The sequence below is a fragment of the mitochondrial genome of Vitis vinifera (assembly GCF_030704535.1).
Source record: "Vitis vinifera mitochondrion, complete genome".
NCBI classification, from domain to species: domain Eukaryota; kingdom Viridiplantae; phylum Streptophyta; class Magnoliopsida; order Vitales; family Vitaceae; genus Vitis; species Vitis vinifera.
In genome coordinates this window covers 107501-120000 of record NC_012119.1, presented here as the reverse complement: position 1 = coordinate 120000, position 12500 = coordinate 107501, and the positions used below count along the sequence as shown (strand labels likewise).

The window sequence follows — 12500 nt, the reverse complement described above, 5'->3', positions numbered from 1 at the left end:
TCTGTCAATCGGTGTTATCAGCCCTGCCAACTTATAGCATGCAGTCGGCCAAAATTCCAATTGGAACATGTGATAACATTGAAAGCTTTTGTAAGGGTTTTATTTGGGGTGATTCTAATGATCAGAGAGGGGTCCATCTGATTAACTGGGATCCAATATGTTAACCGAAAATTAATGGTGGGCTGGGGTTTCGGAAGATGTCTGTGAACAATGAGGCCTTCCTCATGAAGTTGGGGTGGGGCATTTTGTCAGAGCCTGACAGTCTTTGGGTTGCTGTTCTGCGTAGTAAGTATGTGAAGTCGGACGCTGTAATTCCGGATTTAAAAGCAAAAGGAATTCTTAAACCTCTGTGGAAAGGGATTTTTGGCGTATGGCAGAAGGTACTCAAGGGAATTAAATGGGTTGTAGGCAATGGCGAAATAGTCCGCTTCTGGTTGAATAACTGGGTTGATAATGAAGGTCCGCTTGTCCACAAAGCATTGGGTGTGATACCTGAGGCGATGTTGAACAAGACTGTGGCTGAATTTGTTGATGATGTGGGCTAAATAAGGGGGGAGGTGGCATGAGTTTGCACACTTGCTGCCAGAGTGTATAAATTTGAGGATAGCTGCTATGATGCCTCCCAGGCTCATAGGGATGCTCTTGTTTGGGGCAGAACCTCTAATGGCCGTTTTACAACTAAATCAGCATATGAGCTGCTTGAAGAAGGCAATTGGTCGACGCCGAACAATAAATGGAAGCTTATTTGGAGCTGGAGGGGCCCTCAGATAATTCGGTCGTTTATGTGGCTTGCTGTACATAATAGGTTGATGACAAATGAAAACCGGTACAAGAGACATATTGCCAGTTCTCCTGATTGTGTTCACTGTCAGAACGTGGCTACGTCCCTTGTGAAAGAAGAAGCTGCATCGAGAATGGGTTTTGTTCAAATAGGAGCTGCAGGCCACCAAGGAATAGAAGAAGCTGTGGGAATAACCGGTGTTGGAGGCATAACCGTTGCTACAGCTCTCGTACGAGTAGGAGCTGTGAACCTGTCAACCCAACCGGTGATTTCCAACAAGTCTTTCCTCTTTATTCTTTTGGGGGTGCGGAACATTTAACGTAGTTTGTTTTATTCCTTTTGCCCTAGATAAATCTACGTGTTCGTTGCCGCGTCTACGCTCTGAACTTCGTTGTGTTTATAATAACTTGCCTCGTTTTGGTCTTGAATTCGCCACTAGGTGGAATCAGACCTTCGGCTCTCGATTGCTGCTTGATTACCTATGTCGCTTGCGTTAAGCTTTCTTCGCTTTCAGTTCCGCACCAAATCGTAGCAAAGCGCAGATGCGGTAGCCATTTTTGAAAGCTGCCCGTTAGCTTAGTAGCCGCGAGACCTGTCAAGTTCCGCTCTTCCCACTTGATCCTGCAAGCCTATACTTCTTGCTTTGATGGCTGTCACTGCAATCGTTGGAATTGGTTGGTCGCTTGCTTGATTGGAAGGACTGCCGCTTTTCTCTCTTAGCTTAGCTTGACTGATCGTGTAGCAACGAGCTGCTTGAATCTTAAACCCTAAGCATTCAACCCTAACAAGCATGATCGGCCATTTCCCGATTGAACCAACACAGCTGTTCCGCTTCCCCCCCACCTACCTTCCCTGAACGAGCTCTTTCTATCCGTTCCTTTCCCTTACTTCCCTAAAAGCTGGATCTATCTCTTCCTCCGAGTCGTGCCTCACCAAAACTAGTGATTTTCTGACAGTCGTGACATCGCTCCGCCAGACCCAGTGTGAACCAGGAGGGTAGTGACACTTGTCGTTCAAGATAAAGGGGAACGATCCGCTTTGCGAACCACCACCGTTGATAAGTCTCCTTAACGAAAGAGAAAAGGTCACCGAGGGGAAAGCCAAGCGCTTTGGGGCTGAAGACGGAAAGGGGCACCAGCCGCATCAAGGCCGTTAACTCTGCCGCGAAACCAATCTATGGCATTGGACGAGAGAATGTCAAGAGGCCTTTGAGGACTTAAAGGGAACCATCATGGCTGATCCGGTGCTGGCCTTTCCGGATCATGCTAAGCCGTTCGAGGTACATACCGATGCTTCGGACTATGCCATCGGTGGAGTTCTTATGCAAGCAAGAGGGCACCCAATCGCCTATAAGAGCCGTAAGCTCAATGACACCGAGCGGAAATACAAAGTACAAGAAAAGGAGATGGCCGCCATAGTGCACTGTCTACGCACTTGGAGACACTATCTGCTCTATTTCCAAACACAGAAGAAGCTCAGCCCTAAGCAAGCAAGGTGGCAAGACTTCTTGGCTGAGTTCGATATGTGTATCGAGTATAAGCCAGGACGCACGAATCTAGTGGCTGATGCCTTAAGTCGGAAAGCAGAGCTTGTGAGCTTGAAGCTACAGGAGATAACTGCTGTGAGCCAGTTTAGGAGCACCTTTTCTGATAGGAGAAAGGAGGTTATAAAATATGACGCAGTAGCTAGGAGCCTACTAGAAGCTGTCAAGGAAGAAAAACGTCGCTTTTGGGAAAAGGATGGTCTGCTCTACACCAAGGGGAATACTCTTTTCGTCCCAAGGTGGGATAACATACGTATGGACTTGTTGAAGGAGTGTCACGACACTCGCTGGGCAGGACACCCCGGTCAGCACCGAACAATGGCGTTGCTTGGCGCTCGATTTTATTGGCCTCAGATGAAATAAGACGTGGAAAGCTATGTCCAACCCTGTCTTGTGTGTCAACAAGACAAAATAGAACATAAGAAGCCAGGAGGAGAGCTAGATCCTTTGCCTATCCTCACCAGACCATCAAAGTGTTACTATGGATTTCATCTCTTGCTTGCCCAGGGTGGATGGGCTTGGAAGCATCATGGTGGTGGTCGATATATTTTCAAAGTATGCCACCTTCATGGCGGCATCTGCCGACTGCACTGCGGATGAGGCCGCACGCTTGTTTATGAAGAACGTGGTTAAGTACTGGGGGCTGCCCCCGCGTCCCTTCTATTAAGAATTCTTCTATGAAAAGAAGGAATGCAGCGTGGTAAGCCGCATCGGGTGAGTGACACAGGAAAGGGGACCGCAAAATGGCGATCGAAAGTCCCCCCGTAGTATCTCATAAGACATACAGAACAAGACTTCAAATATAGGAAAAAATTTAGCCAGCTCGCCTTGCGGCGAAAGAGAACAAGCCAACAGACAAATAAGTACACTGCAATGCACCTTTCCTTGGTTAGCGAACCGAAGGAAGAGGCAAAGGCTATCGGGCAAGGGAGAAAGATTAAGATCTTGTTGTGGCATTCTAACGATCATAATCCTTTTCTCATGGTGCTATTCACATTCATTCATCAGCCTGCTGAAAAAGCCCTTTGCGTTCCTTCGGGTTTGGTTTTCTCTCTTTCTCTTCGAAGATATGTGTATGTTTACCTAGCTTCCGAATCAACTTAAACTGAAACTTTTGACCCACCTTTCTACTAGTCTCACTTGAAAGGAAGTCATTCCCCCTGGGGTAAGGATAAATTAAACCTTGGCAAAGACGCTTTAGAGGCCTTCTTGCTCGGTGCACTAGGGCTGGGTTGGAGCGCAGCCCCCTTCTTGCTCAGGTCTGCTTAAGGTGCGACGCATATGCTTTCTATGCCTACATTCACGAGTTATGCCTACAAGTGTTCTTTCTTTCGTTCGTATAATGTAAGGGCAGTCTAAAGTTGATCTCAAATAGCAAGGGCGGGCGGTGGGTCAGTAAGAAAAGAGGGGGAATAAATATCATAGCTTAATATCTCGGATTACAATCAACGGATACCATCTCGGGCTGCCTGCTTCTCGGGCTTAAAAAGGAGCTTATACCATAAACGAGATTATCATCGCATCTGATTTACTTAAAAGTAGATGTAGATAGAGATGCGATGATAATACATAGTAGATGCACTTCCCAACGTTAGGACCTTAAAGTTAACCCTCATTCTATAACGAACGAGATAAGCGGAACCCGAAAGATCCTGCCAAAAAGAGATTTCTAAAGCAAAAGTAGCCCCTATCACGTAAAGAGCGCTCACGTTTTTAAGTCTAGTTGGGAAAAGCAAGGCTGACATTAGTCGCTGTCAGCATTAGCGCTTGCTTTATAACGGTGTGAACAGTAGTCTTGCTCGAGTAGCTATAGTTGGCTAAATCCCCTTCTTCTTCCAGTAGCTGCCAGACAAGAGCATACCTTTAGAGTCCAATGGGTCGCCTAAGGAACCTAAGGAAGCAGTGAAGCGAGGAGTCCAGTAAGATAGGGATAGGGCTTGAAAAGCAGTTGTATTGCCAGGCGCTTTTGTTTGTTGAGAAGCAGGTGTTGCGAAGAGACCGGGGATTGGTAGAGAAAAAAAGCCAGCCTCATTAGTAAGTTTGGAAAGATTCCCAAGGGAGGGCAGTGGGTGAATGCGTTGAGGATGGATCCCCAAGAATGGGTCTCAGTGAATTTTTCTTAATCTAAATCTATTTGTCGGAAGTCAATTTAATCAACCTGGATTAGTAAAGCCCTTATGGTCTTGACCACTTCCCTACTTGTACTTTGATGGGACTGAGGCATGAGAACTTGCCTGCGTTCGGTAAAGGCATGTGTCAGCGCAGATGAGTGATGTCGTAGCCTACTAGACTAGTGTTTTCCCCAGTGGGTTGAGGCGATCTCTTCCATGTAAATCAGAGCGAGCTGAACGACTAACAGATAGTTCCTAAGATCGGTAGTTCGGATATCGATATAGTGAGGTCAGAGGCAGGGAGACTAAGGGCAGTGGTTGGCACAAGCCTCCCTCTCCTCGATAAGGGCAAAAGGTACTTATAGTGAGCAGTACGGAATGAACCGATGCTGAACGTGTAGGAAAATCAGCTTCTTCAATAGAATAGCTGCGGAATCGTGCAAAGAGTCATTCTGTCTTGATGGCAGCTATCAAGCTCAGTTGCTTCCCCTTTGGGATATAGAGACTTTGAATCAAGGACGCTCAAGCCCTTTCCCTTTGGTCTCGCTATTTCATTTCTGGTTCTCTCTTTCAAGCTTCTTTCCACCCTGGGGATTCCTTCTCATTCCGTCCGTTCTGCTAGCTGGTGTCGCCTTCTCTCTTACTTATCTATTCCCATCCATCTTTACCTCTCCTACTCCACTACTTCCCTCCTTCAAAGCGTGATTAATGCGCCTTAAACCTCTCTCTTGAAAAAGAGCATTTTAGAGTTGAGCCTTAGCACGTGAACCCATAGTAACAGGGCCTTTCTTCTTTTCAAAAAAGCTTATGAATTATCATCCGTAGACGCAGAAATAAAATCTTGGTATTGACTTATTTTAAATCTAAAAGAGATTGCTTAGACAAATCTTTTTGTGTGAGGCCGCTGCTCCCCACCTTTCCTTCCTTTCTTCCCTTGTTTTTTGGGCTTCCAATTCTTACTCATAAGCCCTCCGTATCGAAAGATAGATGGCTTAAGGGCGGGTTCCGCAGTTAACTAAGAAGGCGATCGATTGGCTTGGACCCGGGACTGAAAAAAAAGGAAAGGATAGGAATGAAGAAAGAAAGAATGTATAGAACCTTGAGCATTGTATCTTCTCGGCAATGGTTGAGAGTAAAAAAGAAGTATCCGCATAGAAGGATTGCTAGTATACCGGGTGGATGTTTATCTTTTCTACTTCAGCGAAAATGTTCAAAGCACCACCTTCGTCAATTATCTTGATGTCGAAAAGGAAGAGGACAAGTCCATAAATTTCAAGAGCAAGGATGCGGAGTAAGTGAGTCTTGTACTTCGCGACCAGATGTGACCAAAGCAGGCACTCCCAATGCCAACCCCTTCTTCTCTTCACTCTTTTTGATTAGAACCTCTCAGATCGGATTCCAATCACCTTAGCGAGTCTCCTAGGTGCGAAGCCATTCTTTAAGCCCAAAACAAAAGGAGAAGTGAAGTCACTATCTAGACAAAGGGGCTCGCCTACTTATAAGGTAGGAGTTCACACCGGGGAATCTCTTTCTTAATTAATTGAAAGCGGATGCCATTGAAAGAAAAGAGAGTGACGGAACTGACGGGAATAAGCTTAAGCCTGACCTGACCCGAGTCTGGAAAGTGCGAACCAGGAAAGCAAGAAAGAAAAGAATGCTAAAGTCAAGACTAGTGAGATTAGCTTGGTGTGCTGTGCTTCTATCTTCGGATTGATGGACAATTGCCTGTTTAAAGGAAGACAGGACAAATGCCGAATGCCCAGAATAGAATCTGCTTTTCTCTTTGCAAGGTTAATGTCCGAGGAAGTGGACAAATAAGCAGCTGTTTTCGCACCTGAATCAATAGAGTAGAAGGAAAATATGCCCACAATCTTAGCTAAAAAGGCTTGTTTGCAGGACAAATGCCACAGAAAGAATAGCAGCTGCAAGAGATTCGACAGTTGGGATTCGGGATTAACCTAACCTGATTGACCTAATCAACCCAATATAATATGTCAATTTTGAAAGAATAAAGAATAAGGGCTTAGAGCCTAAATAGAACTAGTCAATCCGTAACTGAAAGCAGGAATGGAAATTAATCCATGTTTGACAGTAATCAATAGGTAAATAAATTACTTTCAGAGGCTCATATGAAATATCCCCGAATGGGATTGATGGACAGATTCCCTTGGAGCAAAGGAGAGATAGTGCTAGCAACTTCGAAAGAATGGGGAAGGCAAGGGCGTTAAGGCTGGCAAAGGAACTTCTGGCTTAGCCAAGACTTCTTCCTTCTTTACGCCGATAACAGGGCATTCCATGTTCGATTATTCTATAATATTGGAATTGGATTAACCGCCTCAACAGGCTGGGGAACACCTTGCGAAGAGAAAGAGACTGAAAGACTTCAATCGCTTAATTAAGTGCCTGACTGGTCTTTTGTCCATGATTCCTTCCTTATGCGCTCCTCTTCCTAGCTTGAACATGGCGAATGCTTTACTGGATTTGATGTCTTCAACAGCTTGTTATGACCCTGAATGGGAATGGCCTCAGAACTCAAAGATCAAAGATGTTCTGAAGAACGAAGAATTGGTCTTTGAGTTCTAAGGAAGCTGCCCTAATCTAGGTCTCCTCAATTACTAAGCGAGCGAAGGTCGGGTTTCGTCGGTAACTTTCTAAAAAAAGAAGGATATGGCAAGGAGTCTGGCCATCAAAACGTCAGGCAAGCATCAGTCCCTTGGTTGATGAGTCGTAGCGGAGCCATGTGGCAAAGAAGCGTTCCAACTCCTATATCCCCTTCTCTCTAAAAGTCTAAGATAGCACCCGCGGGCAGTAAATCCGATGTGAACGAATCCGCCCCATAGGTAATAGCACGACACGAACCAAATGCCCCTCCTTGGGTTGGGGCAAGACAGCAATGAGTAGTTCGCTCAAAGGCTCGATAAGGCCTATCTTTGGGCATTAAAACAAGAGTTTCTGGGGTCTACATCCCCTATTCTATTTGATATAGTTTCAAGAGCCCTTGGTATATAGACACTTTGAAGCAAACAATCCCATCTGTCTATTAGTTCACGCTCCATCCCAACTTTCGAATGATTGCTAAGCCTCTTTATTACTACTAGTGGCATTTCTTTAAGAGCGCATTCCTCCTAACTCCCAAGAGCTTCTCAAGCAGCCGCATCTTCTCTTTCTTCTTCCTTCCCTAAGCCTAATCATGCTTTTCACATGCAATTCGATGCTTCCTGCGTCGAAGGAAAGTAAAGAAAATCCCACTCATGGACAAAGCGGATTCTCTCTCATGTCATGGAAATAGTATATGCCGCAGATCGTCTGTTCTCAAATCGATCTTTATCTCATCTTTCTCTTTCAATTGTGCAGTGAAGTTCCTTGTGCTCAAGCCTAATTATACATTCTAGTAGACTGCTTGTGCTTTCACCGATCGCTTCGAAAGTCGGGGTCGGCTTTTCCTCTTCCTCTATTTCGAAAAAAGAAGTGAACATAGGTAAGCTAGACAAATCTAAAATTGCCTGCAATTTACAAAGTAGGGGGAGAAAGGTAAGGGGAAAAGCGTTACTGGAAAGATAAAGCAAGACACTCGCTTCCACAACGAGAACTGACTTGGAACCATGATCCCTGCACCGATTTATGTACGGGTCATGGGAAACCTATTCAATGGTATGATCGCCGGTGAGCCAGTACTTTCTATCTCGACTGGAACTCGATTGACTTGTATGAGTGGAGCTGGTAGACCAATCCTACCAGTACTTTAGAAGTGAAGGGCGTCAGCGAAACTCGAACCTTATCCAAGCTGACCTAGCTGACATCAGGTCTATCTAATCGGCTTGTCCATCTTTCATGGTTCAAGTCAGTTGACTCTACTCTATCTACGATGCATCGAGGTTGGTAATAGGTTGTCTATGGCAAGCTTTCCGCTCATCTATAACTAAAAACCTTCTAGATAAGCAAAACAGTACCTGCAACAATGCCAATTTCTGGAGATGCCCGACTACTTCTCATCCTATCAGTCCATAGGCTCTTCAAGGCCTTACCCGGCCATCTTTCTTGGGCAACGGTACAACATTAGAGAGCAGATTGGATAAGTGCTCTGACAACGATGAATTTGGCCTTTTGCGATCGAGCAACCTAGGAACAGTTGTTGCCTACATAACCTACCTCCCAGACCAAGGAAGATGGCCTCAGATCAATGTAGTTCTTGACCCGTTTTTTTAAACCAGTTCCTGTACTTTCTTTTCATTCATGAAAATAAGCAAAGTATGATGGTTGAAGAGGCCCTCCTCACCACTCCCCTCCCCCCCTATCATGGATAGCAATCATAAATTACAACTCACCATGAAAGGGTCCTTCCGTTCACTGCGTGAAAGAAGTCCTGCTCTTTCACTGGGCTACTTCAGACCCTCTCTAGCCAAAACAATAACGGCAAGAAGGCCATTCCCGTAGCCTTTATCTTATTCGAAAAAGGGGCAATCCCTTATTGTATCTGTCCTCCTTGCTTCAGTCGAAATCTGAATGTAATCATTTGCTTTCGGATTCGTTCAAAGCCTTCCAATCGGCCCAAGCTTTCCAGGCTGCCCATTAGCTCTCGGGGCTGTCCAGTCTCCTATGTCTGCCGGATGTCCGGTCTACTATGTAGTCTGTAAAGCTTTCCATTCTTCCAGAAGCGAGGGTCTCTTTTTCCTGGTGTAGAACCATTCCCCTATGTTCTTGGTTGGCGAATTGCCTTGCCTTTAACCCTAATCCGTCTCGGACGTAATCCTTCTTTCGGTTTCTTTCTTTCTATCAGTAAGCCTGCTTCGCTTCTCTAATCGCTAAGCCCTTCTACCGTTGGAGCGGTCTTCCTTTATCTTCTCTGATGTGTGAAAACCATATTGCTCAGTTTCAGTTGAAGAACTGGTTCTCAATCTATTTATGCCTATCCTCACGCCTATAATAAATTCTTTCCGGAGCGTGAGCTTGTATTTCACACAAACCTATTCATTCGATCAGAGTCTGATAGAGATTCATAATCACCGAAAGCGGAGCTATGGTATGGGCCTGCATGTATGGGTGCTGTTCGAGGATTTGATCGTCGGGCACTATTGATAAATCGGCTGTTCCTGAGATCCAGGGAGGCTGAACCAGAGAAAGGTGAGCCTTCCCACCTAAACCGAATGGATTTTCTGCGCTTCCTGAGAAAGGAAAGAAGTCGTCTTGGTATTGGATCCGATCAGTTTTTATCACATGTCCTGGAACAAAGAAATAAATAAAATCGAATTAACCTTTCCGGATAGGCTATCCTTTTCGGTCTTTGCTAGAATGGTCGTCCATTAGCCTCTTATAGAGCCGAAGTATAGCAACTACCGTTTTATTAAAATAAACTAACCGCTCCCACCAATCGGCGGTTTTGTCGCACTGGCGAAGGGCGGTACAAAGAAAATTAAAGAGCCATCGACCCAACTTGAGTCTATAAATTCATTTATCTCCACAGAAAATATATAGAAGTATAACAAAATGAGATGGATTCTTCTGCATAGCTATTGATTATTGACTAGATAATCCACACTTTGACACCTAAGATTCCGTAACGAGTAGATACTTCCGCGGGAGCATAATCGATTTTCTGGTTAAATACATTACGAGATGTTTTTCCATACCATACTTTCCGCATTCAGTTCTAGCTATTTCTGCGCCCTTTGATCGACCTGAACAACATATACGGATCCCCTCCCCCCTTTTTAGCCAACATCATCAACCCCATTTTTCACTTTGAATTGGTCAAAGCCAAAAATCTGATGAATAGAAGGAAAGGAGATCAGAAGGATACGCGGACGACTTGACTATAAGTATAGGTCGAATGTTTTCGTGAGCAGTAAGCAGCGGATCTCCCCTTATTTTGGGAAAGCTGGTGGCCGCGTGTGAATTCTTTCAAGGAAGAAAAACCTGATTCGACATTGTTGTTTACTCTGATCGGGTCGAGGTGGTTTTCGTTTACCAGCGCGTAGGTGGTCTAAGTTCCTATGACCGAGTCTTTCTGGCCCCTGTGAACATCTTTTCTTAATGTATTAAAGAGGGCCTCTCTAACCGGTGAAAAGTGGTGGGTGTCCACTAACGGCCATTCCTGGCTCGGCTCCGATAACGCAATTCCGGGAGGAGTCGGTAGTTGGGCACTGGATCCCTTCGGACCTGGAGAACGTGTGACGCTGGGTCGGGGTTTGGTGAACCAACTGGTCGCTCCTCTAGTTGAAGTATCGGGCCCCTTTTTCGTTGCCTAGGTTACACCTTCGGAAGACCCCAGAAGGGAATTTTGCTCTACTCCCCTCAATCTTCACTTTACGCCACGCCGACTCCCCTTTCGTCATAAGGCGTGGAATTAGACCAAGGGGAATCTCCATAGGAACTAGTCCCTCAGATTTCGCACGTAGGAGATCGAGACACAGCCCCAGGGCTATGGGGAAAGATGTAGATCGATCGCCCTAGATAGAGAACTACATAGAGGGTTTCTACAAGTCTCTATATTCTTTGATTTCGTTCCCCCCGTAAGATCAATATCACAACCAATGAGGTCTGCAAGTTTCACATCTAAACCCGATCCGATAGTTTACGAAATAGATAGATAGATATATATTTAACAACAACATTCTAAGAAAAGATATTAATAGATATCGGTAGTTGTCCGGTCGTACCCAAACAAAAATATTCCAGAGGGAAATGCACCTAAGATCAAATATTTCGAGCCGGCTTCCGTGGAAAATTCAGACTTTCTTTTTGATGCTGCGATCACATAAAAACATAAACTTTGAGGCTCAATAGCTAAATACATGGCAATTGAATCATGAGCCGAGATCATAAAGAGCATACTGCGAGTAGGAAGTGGAATTAATACAATGGATTCAGAAGCATCAAACCTCTCTTGTTCGGAAGAATCGAAACACATCGAAATGGTACCAGCCGTACTTAATAATAGAAGAATTTGGCAGAAATATGTAAAATTGTCCCTCCTAAAAAGATTATTCCGGAATAAATGGGCAATAGTTAGGAGAGGTGCGCCAGCGGCGAGCAGAAGCAAGGTTATTAGATACCTCAGGAAAGCCCGGCCAGAACCACACGTGCAAGTTTCCCTGCATGTGGCTCGTCCGTGATAACTTCTTCGGATTTGCGTGAACTAGCGGACCGATCACTAAGTGGGGATGCTCCCTCCAGCATGAGCGAACCTTTTCGGAACTGGTTAGGAATGGGCGCCACTATCCCAGCCCGGATCCAGCCAGGTTCTATTGATCATGTCCCCTTCCGTGATCTACGACCACCCTTGTCTTGGGGCGTCTTTGGCTTTACGAGAGAAAGCCCGCCGGAGAATTCTTTCTCTTCCCGTCCCGGATCATACTCCGGTGCGTCCACAGAAGAGGAAATCGCAATGCATCTTGCTCAGCAGGCGTAGCTTGGAGTGGGAGTGTAGCGTGGGTAAGGTAAGGAAAGTGGCCGCCAGAGAGGAAGCCAAACCGGCCTATTAAGCGCAGCTAAGCTAATATGCGCCGGAGAAAGCCAGGTGCCGGAGGTAAGCTCTATTCGGCCCGGAGCATTGATTCCCCATAACGAATAGGCTAACTCTACCTCTCAATTGCCTATCCTGTGCTCGAGAAGGTCCCCCAGTTCCTCGGCAGCACCTCGAGGTGCATTTAGTTGTCTTACATGAGACTCGGGATATTCCTCACCAACAAAGTGGCATGGCACCTTTCGCTCATCCATTCCGCCCGCCCGTCAAGACGCGGCGTCCTTTTTCATTATCATCTACCGCCCTTTCTTTCCTCCCGGCTATTCACGCATGAAGATCGTCGTATGTATGCTCGACTTCGGTTGCCGGTGCTATAGGTAGGAGTACATTATGGCAGGATCAGTCACCCGGGCAAACCAACCCTCCTCCAAGAATAATTGTGCTATGCCCCCCCGATCCCTATAGAGCGAAAGAGCTGCCTGGTGATCCCTAGGTTGCAGCACGTCCGGTCGTTAACTCCTCGCGCCGCTGCCGCCGTTTCTAGGACCGACCGACGCCTCACCTGCACAGGTACCTACGTAGTGTAGTGTCGGTCGCACATTC

At 45.8% G+C, this 12500-nt stretch overlaps 1 protein-coding gene and 1 pseudogene across 1 annotated transcript in view.

Annotated features, from left to right (window-relative positions):
- Window positions 1–9955: 9955 nt before the first annotated feature.
- On the bottom strand, window positions 9956–10145 carry rps3 (ribosomal protein S3; annotated as a pseudogene).
- Window positions 10146–11091: 946 nt separating this feature from the next.
- Window positions 11092–12500: within the span that the record gives for nad2 (NADH dehydrogenase subunit 2), a trans-spliced gene. Coding sequence (YP_002608350.1) covers window positions 11092–11483 — 392 coding nt within the window.